This window comes from Tachysurus vachellii, chromosome 22, assembly GCF_030014155.1.
Source record: "Tachysurus vachellii isolate PV-2020 chromosome 22, HZAU_Pvac_v1, whole genome shotgun sequence".
NCBI classification, from domain to species: domain Eukaryota; kingdom Metazoa; phylum Chordata; class Actinopteri; order Siluriformes; family Bagridae; genus Tachysurus; species Tachysurus vachellii.
Genome location: NC_083481.1, coordinates 8,224,148 through 8,242,927, shown reverse-complemented (window position 1 = coordinate 8,242,927; position 18,780 = coordinate 8,224,148). Strand labels below are relative to the sequence as shown.

The window sequence follows — 18,780 nt, the reverse complement described above, 5'->3', positions numbered from 1 at the left end:
AATTTCAACATTTATAAAATAAAAAGACAGCACATATTAATACCCTTTCCTTTCTCAGGCCAATGCCGTCATGCATGCTTTAGTTTGCTGTACATTCCCCTTGCACATGATATTCAGATTAACAAGGTTAATATAACCTGCTTACCCATCACCATTTGCTGAAAACATTCGAGCACTTAAACCATTCCTAGCACCTGAAACCGCCAACACAAGACAGCGTCATCCGTCACAGCGAGATTAAACAGCATAACAAAAAAACCCGTTACTAAAGTTAATTGTTTCGACCAGTTGTAAACTGTTCTTTAAATGATCAAGAACATTTAAAAATAAGAATTTTCCAGGACAACAAGATTTTTTTCCAGGACAATTTATGTTTTCTCTCATTTTCCATGTGTTTTCCAGGACTGGAACATTGGTCATTAATTTTCCAGGATTTCCAGGTTTTCCAGGACGCATGGGAACCCTGTCAGTGTTCGGCTCATAGCTGGATGGGAAATGCCAGGCTTGTCTCAAGTTTCTGTCTGTAATGTGTCCATGGATAAAACCCCAAGAACAGACATCAACCAAGTCTGCACTGGACAAACAATATCAACTAGAATCAGCAAACAATATTTATATTTACCCGAATTTGTTAACCTTCGGCAGCACGTCAATTATTACACTGTAAGTAGTGTTGATATTGACAGTCTATGGGATAGGAGCTCCGGTTTACCCATGATTACACTTTTCTAACGCTAGGGGTCATGTATACACCCAACAAATTTCAATAGTGACAACATTAGCATGAATCCCAGAATCCCATAGACTAGGCTTAGCTCCTTATATCTTGCAGTAAACAATGACTTAACATACCTTGACTGAAAGCCACACAGGTCTTTAAACTCTGCTCCATCCGATATAATGTTGAGGTCAGTCACTTTTTTCAGGATGGTGTCACCGTCCTGCACAAACAAACATGCCGTCGATTAAATGAATTTCTTCATAAGATCTAGCTTAGTAATAACTAAATATGGTAAGTGTTTCTGAACAGATCATAATTTGCCATCCCCAATACACCAAAACCAAGCAATCATAAACAACGGGGTATAAACAGGTGGAAAAGAGTTGGAATTTTTTTTTGTGTTAAATTAGTGAAATCACTGATCAGTTATAAAGTGCCAAGAACATTGTGTGTATGAATTTGTTAAATCTCTCTGCTAGTCGGGTTTTCTAAACGGGTTTGTCTAAATCCATAGCTAACGCTTACGTATTTATTGCAGATAGGTTTAAGAATTTTTACATTAAATTAAGTATTATCCACTCAGCTACCTGTGTTTTGGTTATATCTACAAAAATACTAATTACAAAACACAAAATTTGAATACAATTTTCTAAGAATTTAGAGAACTTTTAAGAATAATCTTACATATGGCGAATCATTAATAAAGATTACCCAGCGTTACGACACTTAATGCAGACGGTGGTGTTTAACTGCCCTCTTGTGCTCAGAATAATTATTCCACACAAGATACAGGGGTTCTTTCCCAGCCATTTTTTTTCCTCAGTCACTTCTCCATATTAGCTATAATTACATAGAAAACAGATAAGTCTGGACTATCAGTAAATAAATTTGTACTGAATTTAGCTAAAATGAACTGAATTGCTTTCCAGCATGTTACTCCGTTTTGATGGTTAGCTTAATTTACAATGTTTATTTTTTTTTACTTTTTGTACTTTTTTTTTAGAACCTAGGGACATAAAGCACAAAATTCATTCTGTTTTTTAATATGAACTCGTTTTACCTGAATCTCAGTCACTGCAAACTCAACTTGGAATGAAAGAAGCCAACAGAGACCAGCAAGTCTGTACTGCTGTACAGTTTTTGTACTGCCTGAGAAAAACAGGAAAATAACATAGTGTGAACCAATTGATCAGCACATCATAATAAATCAGCGATAAAATAATAAAAACTCTCCAAGTGAACAAACTTCTGAAAGCTCCAAGTGCAGGTTGTTATCTGTAAAATATTAATATATAGTGATGCAGGCACCCAGTTAACAGAAATATACGAGTGGATTTCTACAAAAGCCCACTGGAGGTTGCTGCAGCTGAATTTTGCAAAACAAATGTTGTGCCAACAAAATAGAAATAGTTCTGTACTAAATCAAGGTTAATAAGTTATAAAATATGTATATGACATAATAAAAGATAAGAAGAATCTTAGTAAACTGAAGGTCTAGTGATTTATGCCTGAACCACATCAACTAGGTCCTCTTGATTCATTGCAGCAGCACTAATCTGGACACCACATTTACACTTCATAAGACAGTGATTTTTGTACCCGATTCTTTATCATATAATTCTTACTTTTCTCCAGTGTCTTGACCCAACACTCAGAGAGAGATATCCCATTGATGTCTGTCTGTCTTCGGAGGTCCTTTTCCATTTCACTGATTTCAGACATGAGCTTCGAAAGCTCTTTATTTATCACACCATCTTCTCTGTCCTTTTGGATGGAGATCGTCTTTCTGAAAAAGAAGCCGGTTACCAACAAACTCATTATAAAGCATCAGTTGTCATTGAGAGTGCAGATCAGAGAGGTGGCTTCACAAGATACTGACCAGATCCTGACAAGATACTGAGCAGATACTGCAAGATACTCACAGGATACTCATAAAATATGCACAAGATACTAACAAGATATTCACAAGACACTGACAAGATACTAACAAGATATTCACAAGATACTGACAAGATACTCACAAGATACAAGATAATGACAAGACACTAACAAGATATTCACAAGATACTGACAAGATACTGACAAGATATTCACAAGATACTGACAAGATATTCACAAGTTATTCACACGATACTGACAAGATAATGAAAAAATACTCACAAGGTACTCCCAAGATACTGACAAGACACTCACAAGATATGCTCAAGATACTCACAAGATACTGACAAGATACTAACAAGATATTCACAAGATACTGACAAGTTATTCACAAGGTACTCACAAGATACTGACAAGATACTAACAAGATACAAGATAATGACAAGACACTAACAAGATATGCACATGATACTAACAAGATATTCACAAGATACTGACAAGATACTCCAAGATATTCACAAGATACTGACAAGTTATTCACAAGATACTCACAAGATACTGACAAGACACTCACAAGATACGCACAAGATACTGACAAGATACTGACAAGATACTCACACGATCTGACCAGATACTCACAAGATACTGACAATATACTCACAAGACACTAACAAGGCACTGACAAGATACTGACAAGATCTGAAAAGATACTGACAGGTTATTCACAAGATACGGACAGGATACTGATAAGATCATGACAAAATGCTGACAAGATACTGACAAGACACTCACAAGATATGCACAAGATACTGACAAGATACTAACAAGTTATTCACAAGATACTGACAAGACACTGTCAAGATACTCGCAAGACACCGACAATATCTGACCAGATACTCACAAGATACTGACAAGACACTGACAATATCTGACAAAATACTCACAAGATACTGACAAGACACTCACAGGATACTCACAAGATACTGACAAGATACGCACAAGATACTAACAAGTTATTCACAAGACACTGACAAGATACTGGCCAGATACTCACAGGACACTGACAAGATACTCACAAGATATTTTGCACTGTTTCTCCATGTTGTCTCGAAATAGCTCGTAAACACTCTTTCTGCTCGGCTTCACACGTCTCTATCTCTTGTTGGAGTAGTTGAATTTCTTCTTCATATTTCTGCTCCATGTTTTCCATTTGTTCTAGTGGACACAACACCACGACTAGCAGTTTATTTACATGTAATTACACAACATGCAGCACATGGATGCTGAAAAACACCTTAAATATTTTAATATGTTTACACTTATTCACAAACACTAAAACAAAACACAACATTGAAACATTCTATTTAAAACGCAATTAAGACGTTTTAAAACAGTTAACAGTTGCTATTTATTTTTCTTTTCTTTTTGTAAGCTTACTTTTCAAGAGCAAGTTACTTTAGTAACTGAACGCCTCTTCGTGCCTGATTATGTAGCTTTGACTTGGGTTACGTCTCAAATTGCTCTGCTTTTAATACAAAGTGCACTAAATATGGCGTCAAGGACGGTCCGGGTAGTCTGCTTATAAAGGAAGTGAGGTGTAATTTGAAACGGATCCCATGTCAAATCTCTAAAAATCGCGCCAACGTCAAACTAAACCAATCGCATCCGCGTAAACGACCTGTTACAAATTTCATCTCTATATGCTAAAAGAAATCTCACCAAGAAAGCAGCAAAGCTTAATCATTCAAAATACACACAATAATATAGAAATATATATAAAAAATATAGAAATATTTCGATAAACAAGGAACATTGAAACGTAGGAACTAAAACTAGGTACGTGTTGCTACTCGGGAACCGTTTAATGCGACACAGGCTTTTAAGTAACATGTGAGAAGTCAATCTGCAGCAAAATCACATGTAATAAACATCTTTATTTTTTCAGTTCTGCAGGAATCCGGGGTTCATTAACACTTCTTCTTAGATCGTATCGTAAGTGTGACTTATATACTTAAATCAGTGTTGTTTTATAATAGTTTACATCCATATTCAAACCCTAATGCACCTCATTAAACATCCCCTACTAGGCATATTGGAGATGACAGACACCATCTGTGTCTGAATGGGTAATCATTTGTTCTTAATTCTTTGTTTTGGACACTTTTACATCTAATATAATCACTCTAGTTCACGATGAATTGATCACATCTTAGGTGAGATGCTGTCTGTGTCTGTATTCAAAGTAAAACTTCAAGCTGAGACACATTCAGCATGTTTAAATTGATCTATTACTGTTGTTTGTGTAGTTCGGTATAACAGTGTGTCTTTGTGTTTTACACGCAGAACTACATTATAACTATAATTATATAACTATAATGTTATGTCTTTTGTAAACGAGACTGCTGTGGGTTTGTGGGGTCATAAGGTAGAGATGGTTTTATTATGGATATTTGTTAGTATGGATTTGAAAATAAAAATCATTTAGATGACAAATTCATTACAACTTGTATGCCACCTTGTATGCCACCGAAGTCCATGTGTTAATTCTAAAGATTAATTTGCTAGTTTTCAGTTACATGAATGTTGAAAACACAACTGTGACAGACTTGGACACTGATGCATTGGAGAGCTACGGCTGAAGTATTGTCTGCTTTTTGTCTAGAACAGATGAGCGTTTGAAACATGAAGCGGCTGTACATCGGTGGCCTGAGCCACACGATAACTCAGAAAGATCTTCGAGATCGATTCGGCAAGTTCGGCGAGGTGTCTGATGTGGAGATAATAACACGGAAAGATGAACAAGGTGAGTTTGCGTGAAGCAGTTTAGTGCATTCTATTTTTAAACAATTGAAATAATGTTTGTAAAAGTCAACTTTGTTTTGTTTGTCTTTTTGGGTTTTATTGCAGGATCTCCTCTGAAGACTTTTGGTTACGTGAATATTAATATTACCGATTCTGACTACAAAAGATGTACGTATGCTGAATTGAATTGATGCACTAATGAATGACGTGGTTCGTATATAGCTTATTCAACCAAGTCATGTATGTAGTTTGCTCCTTTCTTTTGTTTTAAGTTCTGTTGCTTGTAGCTAGCAAGTAAAGGATGCTTAAAGCTGACAGTTGAAAGTCCTGAGAATTGAAAGTGTGGTTTCTGACCGATCAGTGGCAGACCTGAGGATATGTGGCTTAAATTTTACTATATTGTCAAAATTGCAAAAATATAATTCTACATGCGCTATTACTGATACTAACAAAGCCTTTTGAGGGGTGTACCTGATAATGTAGAGTTTACACCACTAAACTGGAGGCTTTAAGATTTTCCCTAATTGCTCGCTACGTTAAACTCAGAGCTCCAGTATAAAACATAGTGTGCTTTCACACTTAGCTCTCAGACATGACGGTATAACCATAGCAATGCTCTTACCTCTTGTTGCTGGTACTGGCTAACTAACCAGTTGCTACTTAGATTTATTATTATTAATGGTGCTTGCAAAGCAACATTCTTGTTATCTTGCATACGGATTATGATTCTTCCGGACAAAACTTCGGCGCGTAACTTGTCCCACAGCTTTTGTCCTAGACCCATGAATGAGGTGTCAAATCGACCGGCTCATTGAGGAGAGGTGTGCTATGACTTTTATAAGCGATCAAACCAACGATGTTTGCACAGCGGACGAAAAAGCGGCCAAAAAAGTCCCATAGACTTGAATGGCAAATTCATAAAATACCTCTAATCTCTCTCTCACACACACACACACACACACACAGCGTGCGCAGAGCTCAGGCACGGCTTCTTTTCTGAGTGGCAAGATTTTGCCACGTGCAAGCACCATTCACATTTTCTTCAGGAAATGTACATTCTAGTTATTATTGTCATCATCATCAGTAACAAACGAGTGGTTGCATTCTGGCCAAAGGTTGTTTGTCTTTGCTGTTGGTTTGGAAGCTGAAACTCAAGAGAATTTGAGCTGCTTGTATATGATTGTATTCAGTCACAGGTAGAGTTATGGATGTTCCACAACATTAAATGTAACCCTAAACAGATAAAACATATGCCATTCATTAAAAAACTAAAACAATAAATAATAAAAAAAATAACTTGTAATCGTCTGCAAATCTGTGTTGTATAAGAGGAATAAAATGCTTAGATTTAACTTTCCCTATAAAAGTAACACCCCGTCCTGTTTTATTCTCTTACTGATATTCACTGACTGTGCTTATTTCTAATCTTAAAACCTGATTGGTCTGGAGATTTAATTAAAAAAGGCATGTTTTTAACACCAACATCAGTACTTTCTAAAAGCTTCCCGTAGTGTGACGTGTAAAACATGCACCGGTGGATAAAGGGCAAACACATAGTATGAAAATTCAGACACTTTTTTTTTTGTAGTAAATTCCCATACACTGAAAAATGATTGAGTAAGGTAACCTATTTCTTTCTCTTTATGCAGGCGTCACGGTGTTGAACAAATCCAAGTGGAAAGGTGGAACATTACAAATCGAATTGGCAAAAGAAAGCTTCTTACACAGGTAGGGTTTATCATCTAAATTCTTCAGCATGTACAGTAGGCAGAATTTTCCTAAATTGGTGTACTGGTTTAGCAGTAAAAGTAAACTCAGATCCTTAATGAAATCTGTCCCAGACTTACATCAGAACGGCAGCAAGCAGCTGAGAAGATTCAGACTCCGAGGACTGATGCAAAAGAGCAAATCTTGGAGTCCTTCAAGGCAGCTGGAGTAGAGAACTTCCACATGAAAGCAGCTGTTCCAGGAACTGAGATCCCAGGACACAAGGTTCTTTTTTTTTTTTTTTTTTTTTTTTGCAGTATGATCTTCTAACCAAACATAAATCTGAGGCTCTGATGTGATGTTCTTCTATTATTTTAGCTACATGCTACATGGCTAAACACAACACAAGCTAGTTCAGGCAAACTCGAACAAGCAGTTTGCAAGCAGTTTGCAGTGAAAAGATAAAGAGTCAGGAGCAATGAGGAAAACAGCTCACATGACCCAAAAGAAATACCTGAGAGACGCTAAAATTCACAGACTCATGTGGAATAAGAGACAAAAAAGATGAAATATAATTTTATAATTTCAATAATCTTATTGCACTTGCAGTATATTAACATCCACTTTTTGTTTTTTTTTTGTGATAATGAAAGATATTCTACTTGTTTTTATCATTTTAAAGTAAATTTCTCGACTGTAGCTATAAATGGCTATGTGGTAGCTTAATGGTCAAGGCATTGGATCGGAAGGTCGTTAGTTCAAATCCCAGGTCCACCAAACGTCCCTTGCTGTGCCCTTGATCAAGGTCCTTAACCCTCAATTTCTCAGTTGTATAAAAATAAGATCATAATGTAGGTGGCTCTGGATACGGGCATCTTTATGCAACCAATCACAGTTCGTTTTATATTTAAGAAAGTCGTGCAAATTAATGAGTCTATATCAGTGAACTTCATATCATTTGGAAAATGCTGCATTTAGCTGAACCTCTTAAGCGCTCAGAGTCACAGTTGTAAACACAACAGATTTCTTCTCTCATGCCAGAAGTAGAGCGTAACGGCGGCGTTGTTTCCAAGGGGGCTGTTAAAAAAAACATGATGCGTACAACTCCTGGAAATCCTGTAAAATCCAACCAATCAGATGATGACGTCAGAACTTCTGCTGTTTTTCCAATTTTGTGTTTCGTATGCATCAGACATTCAGCCAATGGTTCGTAGGTATATCTGAGGCTAAGACTAGGAACTAATAAGATTAAATAAGATTTAATTAGTAATAAAAGCATTAGCTTTATTCTGTCATCCAATATTAATGCAACTTTTTACCTGTAAATTAAAAAAAACAACAATCACATGCACTGCGTAATATTTGTATATTTATATTTCACTTTTATTGCTTCCTGAATTTTCAGATGCCTTGTTACTTGTGTTACTCGATTACGTAACTATGATTTTGAGGTTAATAGGATGGAAAAATGCAGCTTTTAATGTTACTTAGAACCTGGCAAAACATAGAGTTCCCTATGCTGAAGATTGACACGGACACTGGAGACTTCTTCCATGAACTTATCAACTTCTCCTTTCAGAAAACTTTACAATATGAACCAAATTAACAAATAGCTATACATTTTGGTCAGTTTTTAAAATCGTAGTAAATTTTCCCCTCATCACTTTGCAATTAGGGGCTAAGGGCCTTGCTCAGGGGCCCTTTTGTGTACCTGGGAGTCGAACTAACAATCTTCCAATTAATAATTAATAAGAAGTATTCGTTCTGTCTTGTAACATGGATATATTTCTGTTACAGCATGATCTTAGTGGCTTCCTAATACACATAAGAAATGTATTTTTGCTGTCGGTAACCTTTCTGTTGTTATCTTTGTTCTCTCTAGAACTGGGTGGTGAGCAAATTTGGAAGAGTCCTTCCTGTCGTTCATCTGAAATGTCAAGGCAAATCCAAGATATCCTTTTCCATTCATGTTCCTGTTGCCATGGCAATCAACACATTAGCCGATTGGACACTTTAATTTTTTTTGTAGGGCTTTTCCTGAGTCCTGGGTTATCTTGCTTGATTTTTCACACTGCTCATACTTAACCCTGGGTAAACCAGTTAATCCTGGTTATTTATAATCTAACAATTCTCACTACATTCCTGAACCCTGGTGTAAATTTCTTCTTTGCATATTTTCACCTTTAACAACTGACTGGATAAATACAGAGTGCATCCAGGTTAAATAACAGCTCATCTTGTGCTTTTTGCGTCAGTGAGAAAATTTGCCCCCATGTAAATCTTGTAGCCTACTGAGCTGCACAACAACAGGAACACGAAGGACAAAAATTAAGTTCAAATTTATTTGTATAGAGCTTTTAACAATGGACATTGTCTCAAAACTGCATCAGGGAACATAAGAAATATAGTACAAAAAGTTTAACATTGTACAAAGATTAATATTATACAAAAGTATAAGATTAATATTAGACTTGTATTTAAATGTGTTTGTCTTTATCCCCAATGAGAATCCTGAGTTGACTGTGGTGAGGAAAAACTCCCTTAGATGGAAGAGAAAGAAACCTTGAGAAGAACCAGACTCAAAAGGGAACCTCATCCTCATTTTTTGTGACACCGGAGGGTGTGATTATAAATATACAGTCTGGCAATTGTGTATTGATGAGGAGGTTGTTGTCCTCAAAGGCTACATATAGTTGATATCTCCACTTTGACTGTCCAAATCCTCATGAAGCTTGAGTTGGTAAATCTCTAGATGCTTCACGATCCTAACAGGGTTGGCCTCTTTTCACTAAAGGTTTGAAATCTTCACGAATCAGAACACAACTGGAGCTGGCACAATTTCTGGATGCCTCGGGATGGGCAGAAAAAGAGAAGCCAGAAAGTAAAAGCCAAAAGTAAAAAATGAAACAAATGTTTTAGCTTCTGTTTAAATGTTTGTCTGTCTGTACAGAGCGTGTGATATGATGCACGTGGTGTTCGGTTTCTGATTGGCTGGCTGGTGATAAGCATCAGTAATATTCTAAGACTAGTCGTTTCTAACTGTACATTTTTTGGCACCACGGTGTGGGGTTAACAATGCAAAAACAGTGCTAACTCTTAACGTGGGTGGTTTAGAATGATGATAATTCGGGTTTAAGAGCAGTGCGAAAAGCATTAGTATATCATACGATATCTAGCTTTCCCAACACAGTAAAGGTAAAATTAAAAAAAATAAAAATAAAAAATCAATTTGTGTGTACATTCATAAGCAAAATAGATTTCAGTATATTTTATATTTATGTTCCTTCATTCAAGAAATAGCTTCTAACAGTAGAGTCTGCTACAAGGTCCTGATTGTGTTGTAAAAAGTCTTTGATTCTTCTTCTTCCTTAAGGGAAATTATTCATTCATTCTGTCATTTCATATAAATCTTCACAGCTAATTTGTCTTAACTGACCTTTAAGTCCTCAAATACGATCCTTCGAAGCACTGCCACAATATCAAGAAACTTGAGATGGAGGACGGCTTCACTTCGGTGTCCAAACTGACATGGCAGATAGAAGGCGGGGACGACGAGATCAGCAAGAGAAGACGAGGCGAGTTCCCGCCACAGGAAAAACGCTCCACAAAGACCAAAAAATGTTTGGATCCAAGCACTATTCAATATTCTGCTCCTGAGAGGACGGCAGTGCAGGATAGAGATACTGCCCCACGGCTGCTACAAGGTGGTAAGCATCCGGTGTGTGTGTTAGACAGTGACGCTGACTCGGATGATGAACTCCGCATGCTAGTCGCACATGAGCTTTCAAGAAACCATAAAACAGTCGTCACAGAAGATGAAGGAAACCTCGAAGTGGTGGGCGATGACTTTGTTGTGAAATCCAGCATGTTCTGGGGCGGAGGTCAAACCAGCTTCAACGCACAACTTGAGGGTTTAAAACCTACAGAGAACGATGAGGAATACGACTCAGCTGACACGGATGAAATATTGACTCAGAACAAAAATTCAGGCAAAGCTGAGGATCTAATCGAGGCTAAAACATGCACTAATAAGTTTCCTATAAAGTCCCAGAAGATCAATGGGAAGAGACCTGTGATGAACAACGCAAAGACACCTTCTGAATCAGAGTCGGATATTGACTCTGAATCATCTGGTGAAAGCATCGATTCTGATTACGAAGCCATGATGGGGAACTGCCACAGGTTGGAGCTGTCGCTAGGAGATTTGGAAGCTCTTGTTAAAAATCTGGAGGATGAAGGAAGCAGCGAGGATGATGACACAAAGGCAGGACCGAGCGAAACAACCAAACAGTCTTCTGTTCATGAAACTAGGCCTCAGAAAGCACAGTCAAAAAGGAGCAGTATAAACCCTGAGGATATTTTAGCATCGATATTTGGACCAGATAAGGACAAAGAGGAGAAAAAGAAAAAAGTAAAAAAGTCTTGTCTTCCTGCTTTTGTTGGGACGAAGGACCTTTTTGCTAGCACTAACATACACACTGGAGTTAAAAGAGCAGCTGAAAAGGTGATCTGTGGATTTGATGAGGAACCTAAAAGACTAAGACCAGACTTAAAAACAATGGAAAATGAAAAGTTAAGTGTGGAGTTACCGACGCTAAACAAGAAAGACCCCAAGATCCATATAGATTGTTCCGGAGATGAAATAGAAATGACTCAAGATTCAAAGATGCTCCTTTCTAAACCAAATTACTCTCTAAAAACAAATGACACAAGCCATTCTGAGCCTAAACATCCCACGTCTTCACCCCAGACTAAACACTCAACCAGGAGCAGTTCATCCAGTGACGAAGAAGAAGAGGAAGAACAAACCGTGTCTTTAGAAACCAAAACCTCAAAGACGCACGAAAGACCTGCTTCCGATAGCGTCGATTCCACTGAAGAATCGGAGATGAGTAGCGATGAAGAGGAGCAGAAAAGTACAAAACCACAAGCTGCCTCAAAGCTTAGCTTGAAACAGATTAATGAAAACACTGGTTCAGGTCTACATCCATTTCAACAGTCTGTTTTTGACCCAGTGAAGCAGCAGCAGGACAATCAGAAACGTCTCGCTGCTTTGGAGCAGAGGCAGAAAGAGGCACAGCAACAGAAGACGCTCATACAGGGGGCGCTCTCAAAAGTGGTGAGTAACCAACAGACACACTGGGTTTCATTTATCAGAACGAATGTGAACAAATCTATTCAGAATCACACAAGTGAAATTCAGCACTGGTGAAAACTTAGTTCGGAAAAATGTCTAGTCAAGTCAAGAAGCTTTTATTGTCATTTCAACCATATATAGCTGTTGTTGTACACACTGAAATGAGACAACGTTTCTCCAGGACCAGGGTGCTACATAGAACAGAGACAGAGCTATAAGGACTTAGTAAGTTAGTCCTAGAAACATAAAATGCACCCGTGTAACCTGGTGCAAACAGTGCAGGACAAGACAAACAAGAGTAGGACAAAAGACAGTGCAGGACAAAAGACAGTGTGAACAAACAAGACAAAGTGACGTGACCTGCTGCTAAGTACGGTGACCGATACTCAGAATTCGTTCTCTGCATTTAACCCATCCAAAGTGCGCACACACACAGCAGTGAACACACACACACCGTGAACACACACCCGGAGCAGTGGGCAGCCATTTATGCTGCGGCGCCCGGGGAGCCGTTGAGGGGGTTCGGTGTCTTGCTCAAGGGCACCTCAGTCGTGGTATTGCCAGCTCGAGACTCGACCCCACAACCTTAGGGTTAGGAGTCAAACTCTCTAACCATTAGACCACGACTTCCCCGATACAATACAAGACATTACACAAAAAAGTGCAGACCAGTGTAAATACTGTATGTCTAATCAATATTGCGTGTGCAGAAATACTGGAATGAAAACTAGTATTATGGCAGCAGTTACCTGAAGTAAATGTTTGTGTCCTATGAACACTCCTGGATTTGCGTATAAAGACACAGTCTAGTGAACCTCAGTGAATTCATTTCAAATTGTAAAAAAATTTTCAATTTTTGATTTAAAGTGTGTTTCGAGTTGCTGTGCTTCATCAAATTGTTGTTGTTTTTTCCCCACATGCTAGGATTTCGTTCATTTGTTTTTGTTTCTTTTTAAATAATGTCTTTGATCGTTTTTCTCTCAAAGGATTTGACGAATGTAAACAAAGGGAAACACATCGTATTTGATTCTGATGACGAAATTATTAACGACAGTGAAAACACAAAGTCCCGAAAAGCAAACCTTTTTGATGAAGGTTCTGATGACGAGGATGGCACAGTATCTGAAGCCAAGCAAGTCCTTGGAGAAAAGGTGAAAAATCAGAGAGACACATGTTTTTTCAGTCTTTTCTTATTGCCCTTCCTGGTTATCATTGTAGTTTTGTTCTCATGTTAATTCCTGCTTTGGTCTGGATTGTGTAGAAATTGAAAAAGGCAGACGGCAGCAGACTCTTCGACAGCAGTGAGGATGAGGATGATGACACTGAGGAGGATCGCTTCAAGATCAAGCCTCAGTTTGAAGGCCAAGCTGGACAGAAGGTCACTTTGAACCCTTCAGATGATTTGTATTCATGTTCTACTGGACACTTGTTTACATGATCGTTACTCTTTTAGCTCATGGAGTTGCAGTCTAGATTTGGAACTGATCCGAGGTTTCAGATGGGTACCAAGTTTCTTGAAAGTGATGATGAAGAACCGGAGCAAGGTCAGATCATCTTAATCTTGTAAACAAAAATATTTGACACTCATTCAATCGTAGCTAAATTAAAACCTTCGTAATCATCACGTTGCCTCTGCCTTTGCTCATCAGGGATAAAATTATACATTTCAAATTTATATCCTAAATTTAGATATTTCTGTATAGTTGCTTTGTGGCAATGTGTATTTTTAAATGTGCTATACAAATAAAAATGTAATGAAATTGAATTATGCTAGTGCTGGGAAACATTTTCATAGTCTCAGGTGATCAGATTGTACAGGACTAAAACTTGCATACAACAGGTGAGCGGATTCTCTGTCTGAGCCCAACACAATCACACTGGTGGGGGAAAATAAACTGCAGGAACATGCTGAACACGTATCACACTGAAAAGTAAAGCCCTCTTATATGTCCCATGCCAGTTTTTTTACTTAGTACAAAACAGGGTTTTGATTTTTAAGTTAAATAAACAGCAAATTTGATGTAGTTTACATCAATCACCGTGTTGCAATAGTCACGTGCTGAAATGCAATCATTGTCCAGAGCAGCTTTTATTCCCCCTCCAGCTATTAGCAAGGTTTAAATGTATTCAGTGAGAATTATTACTAATATAAATAATAATAAACAAGTGGTCTGGAACAAACATCTAAAACTCAGAATTTTTTTTGTCCTGACTGAAAGTCTAAGCAATTTGATAACATAACTCCTTAGTTCTTGCTGGAAATATATTAGTTGTCTTGTGTGTTTTCGGCTGCTTCCTGTTCAGGGTTGCCAGAGTGGATTATTTCATACGCGTATTTTTTTTTATATGGCAAAGTGTTTACACCAGATACAACCCTCCCATTTTATCCAGGCTTGGTTCCAGCTCTAAACGTTAACTCTTCAGTGGCTGGGTTAGCTCCCTGCCTGCGAATCAAACCCGGGCCACAGCAATGAGAGCATGGGATCCTAACGCAGGTCCACCAGGAGGATATATCATTTATATTAGTAGTAATTCTTACTAAAAACCTTTTAAACCTTGATAATAGCTGGAGAAGGAAGAAAAGCTCCTCTGGACAATGATTGCATTTCAGCACGTGACTATTGCAACACGGTGATTGATGTAAACTACATCAAATTCTGCCACAAATTTGCTTTTCATTTAACTCTTAAAAATCAAAACCCTGTTATGTACTAAGTAGAAAAAGTGACCTGAGACACGTAAGAAGGCTTTGCTTTTCAGTGTGATGTCAATGCAGTTTTTTTTCCCCCACCAGTGTGATTGCGTTGGGCTCAGACAGAGAATCCGCTCACCTGTTGTATGTACGTTTTAGGCTGATGGTATCCTAACACTGAATCCTAGAGTTACTAATCCTACACTGGCTGTGTACTTCTGTCCTGTAACATCACAGGAGAGTCACACACCTGTAGAAGGAAATACACAGTCCATGTTATGTTGTTTTACATTTCTGGCATTTGGCAGACACGCTTATCCAGAGCGACGTATGAAAGTGCTTTAAAGTCTCTATCAAAGAATACATCAACACTGGTTCAATAGGTTACAGACTTCGTACACCATCAACCTAAATCTCTGTTGGGAGACACTTTTTATTATTTAATACATAAACAAACAGGGAAAATAAGCACTAGTTTCAGGAACTTTTCTATTTTTTTATCTGCATCGATATCTGTTTTAGATGTGGAAGCCCAGCAAACCCCAGGAGAACAGGAACTGGCTGAAGAGAAAAACAAAAATCTGTCCATCTTGCAAAGTGTCCTTAATATCAGCATTCAGCAAAGCGACACGCGTAAAGAGGCGACAAAAGGCAAAATCTTCAAGTACGAGTTCTTCTATTTAGGCTGAAAATTAGAGCATTTGTGAATTTTGTCACTACTATATACTACACTACACAAACAGATGTTGTCTTAACCTCGAATCCTGATGGTCTCTGTCACTCTGTAGGGACATTTCAGCTTTGCACTACGATCCCTCGAGTGAGACTCATGCAGCTTTTGAAACTAAGACAGACGCACCAAAAAAGGAAAGGTCTGTTCATCACCGCTCACTTTATAGTGTTTTTCTGTTGATGCACTGCTCATTATTCTTTGTCTACTATTTATTTTTTATTTATTTTTTATTTTTCATATTCACACAGTAAAGCGGCAAGGCGAAAGAAACGCGAGGAGGCCAAGAAGCTTCCAGAAGTTTCTAAGGACATCTACTATGATGTGACTACAGATCTAAAAGAGGTGTTTGGGATGGGGAAAGAAATCCAGAATGAAAAGAAGGTAGTTTCATGGGACCAAAATGATGATGATGATGATGATGATGATGACGACAATGTGAGCAAGGAAGAAGGCATGCGCATGGTTTCCGTTTCATCTGATCGAGAAGCCGAGCCGTCGAGCGGATTTAAATTCTCTTTCTTCGGAGATGATGCAGTAACGAACACCCCAGCAACAGGTGAGCATATTTGGGTCATATTTCTAACCCTATTTCTAATTTTGTGTACATCAGAAGAGAAAGCAGTACATTTGTAAAAAAAAAATAATAATAATAATAGTGAATTTTTTTTAAAAATTAAACATTTTTAGGGTTTTACTTGATTCAAATTTGAAAGTGTAATATAAAAAAACCAGGTTACAGCAAATTAACGGCTTAAATGTGACTGAAACTATTATGTTTTTGTCAAAAGAATAAGACCACATGTCCTGATCTGGTGATATAAATTTGCACCAAAACAAATGTCTTATGAATAAAGTGTGAAAAGTGACTGACAGCCATTAGGACACACATTTGTACATTTTTAACTGAAATATTAAAAAAGTTCTATGCTTATCAGGTCAAAATAAAACAAAATGCCTTTTTTGTACTTGCTTTGTGACTTATGTCAATGTTCCCATGTGACGTGATGTAGCTGTGAAACTTTATGGCTGTGTTGCATTCCATGTGTTCAGATGAATACAAAGTTGAGCCTATAAAAGGGGCCAAAGTGCCTTGGCAAGTAGACCCTCGATTCCAAGACAGCAGTTCGGAGGAGGAGGAGGATGTGGAGGAAGAAACAGAAGAAAGGGAAGAGGCTGCCTTGGTCACTACAACTGAGTAAGAATCAGATCACAGCTACAACTGCACAGCTTGACTTGACTCTTATTATTATTTTCTGTGTTAATTCTATTGCTGTGATTTTTATTTTTGCAATGTCAACTATTTTCAAAATTTTGATAATAGAATAGGTTTTTAGTGTTAATGTTATTTTCCACTTGTCCTACAGGGAGTAAGTTAAAACATTTAATGAAAAGGAAACTTTTAAACAAACTAATAATAAATTAACACTTTTTTTAAAGCAGCAATGAGAACAAAGAATCCAGTTGACTAAAGAGGACACGGAAGTTGTTAGTTGTTACCTTTTTAATATTTAACTTTGAAACAATATCTAACATTTGTAAACCTCAGACTTGTGAATCAACACAAAACAAAATGGCCGGACTGTGGGCTCTTTGGTCTGAACACATAGAGGAGCTGCTTAGAAATAATCACACCAGACTTTTGCAGCTGGGGTTTATTATTTTGGGGAATTTTATTGTTGTTGTTGTTGTTGTTGTTATATTTTTTTAATCCCTCTTCATCCTCCTGCTAAGATTTTCTTGATCTTGTTACCTCTGATATGATTGTGTAATGAAGGAGTAAAGTTTAATAGTGGTGATAAATTTCCCAGTATGATGTAACTTGATATTTTTTTTCCATTTGTTTTGTGTTTGTTTTTTTTAACCAGAGTGCCAACGCTGAAGAAAAAGTTTTTCTTCTTCTTTGATGATGATATTCGGTTGAAGGGTAAATTATTGATTTTTTTTCCCACTTATATTAAATTGTTTTGTTTTGGTTTTTTTTTGAGTTTGACTGTGTAAATGTATGTCCGCAGAGGGACCCAGTATGTTCTGCAGACGTGAGAAGCTGGAGGATCAGAGAGATGCATGGGAGGAGAAAAGGAACAATCTCAGAGAGGTTTGAAATTCTGTAAAAAAAAATCCTGGAAAAATTTTCCGTTGACTGAGAAACTTGATATATAGCTATTTTTGTGCTTGAAGCTTTTAGCGCTGGAAAACTGAAACTTTTCTCTTAGTCACTGGTAAAATACAAAAATTTACAATTTCATGGTTACTGTGTATTGCTGACCCAAATTAACTAAATTCAAAGCACATAGAACCACATATGATTCTTTATGGCACAAAATCAGCATAAACAAAATAATGCTTTCAGAATAATTTTGCATTCTGATAAAATGAATTATAGATATTAAATATATTTTGTTTTAGATCAATAAATAAATCCCTGCTTACTAATAAATTAATGATATTAAACAGCAGGGATTGCAATTTTATTTATTTGTAGTTGAGAACGGTCTTAAACAAGACCGTGAACTTCGGTGTTGTAAAAGTACAGCATAATGACCGCATTATGTATAATGTGGAAGAAATTCTGAGTAGCATCAGGATGTGAGGTCAGTGAGCTCAAAGCTTCATAAATACCGAATTTCTCATCAAATTTTTACAGGAATACCGCAAGAAGCACAAAGATGCCAAAAGACGATTCAGGATGAGAACAAAAACCTGAACCACAACAACACCCCTGCCTTACATTACTTAGCTAGTTTTGTTACATCACAGAAATTAAGTCTTCTTACAAAGCTGTAATTTAATTCCTCAGTATGCTCGACATATTTGTGCGTGTGAAATAAATCCTGTGTAAATAAATGTTTTCACAGGGTGGTCTCATTTCAAAATTATACAATATACATTTCTTTGTGATCAATGATATGATGTGTGAAAGGTGTACTTAAAATGGTGCACAGCTTTTTTTTGGTATGATAATACCGGTCTGATGTATAAATCTGTCCATTTGTATCATTCATAATGAACACACTCACCAGCCATTTGGAACACTTGTTATACCTGCATATTCATGCAATTATCCAACCGTCCTTTCATGTGGCCTTCAATCCAATGCATAAAATCATGCA

General features: G+C 37.3%; 2 protein-coding genes across 3 annotated transcripts; one reads left to right on the top strand and one right to left on the bottom strand.

Moving 5' to 3' along the window:
* Positions 1-544: 544 nt before the first annotated feature.
* Positions 545-4,161, bottom strand: LOC132838264 (centromere protein P-like). Its single transcript, XM_060858511.1, has 6 exons — positions 4,037-4,161; positions 3,676-3,814; positions 2,347-2,507; positions 1,782-1,870; positions 853-941; positions 545-569 (listed from the first exon to the last, which is right to left on the bottom strand). The coding sequence occupies exons 2-6, from the start codon at positions 3,807-3,809 to the stop codon at positions 560-562; spliced, it is 483 nt and encodes a 160-aa protein (XP_060714494.1). The 5' UTR covers positions 3,810-3,814; positions 4,037-4,161; the 3' UTR covers positions 545-559.
* A 297-nt stretch (positions 4,162-4,458) lies between these two features.
* Positions 4,459-18,514, top strand: nol8 (nucleolar protein 8). Of its 2 annotated transcripts, none has more exons than XM_060858434.1 (17): positions 4,459-4,591; positions 5,262-5,402; positions 5,507-5,569; positions 7,051-7,129; positions 7,243-7,393; positions 8,991-9,059; positions 10,551-12,227; positions 13,232-13,396; positions 13,507-13,623; positions 13,699-13,789; positions 15,460-15,601; positions 15,726-15,809; positions 15,919-16,226; positions 16,721-16,865; positions 17,536-17,594; positions 17,683-17,765; positions 18,315-18,514. In XM_060858434.1, exons 2-17 carry the CDS (start codon positions 5,282-5,284, stop codon positions 18,372-18,374), a joined length of 3,414 nt encoding a protein of 1,137 aa, XP_060714417.1. In that variant the 5' UTR covers positions 4,459-4,591; positions 5,262-5,281; the 3' UTR covers positions 18,375-18,514. The 2 variants fall into 2 exon arrangements, with proteins under 2 accessions (XP_060714417.1, XP_060714416.1); XM_060858433.1 differs by having other exon boundaries at positions 4,465-4,591; positions 5,267-5,402.
* The last annotated feature ends 266 nt before the right edge of the window (positions 18,515-18,780 follow it).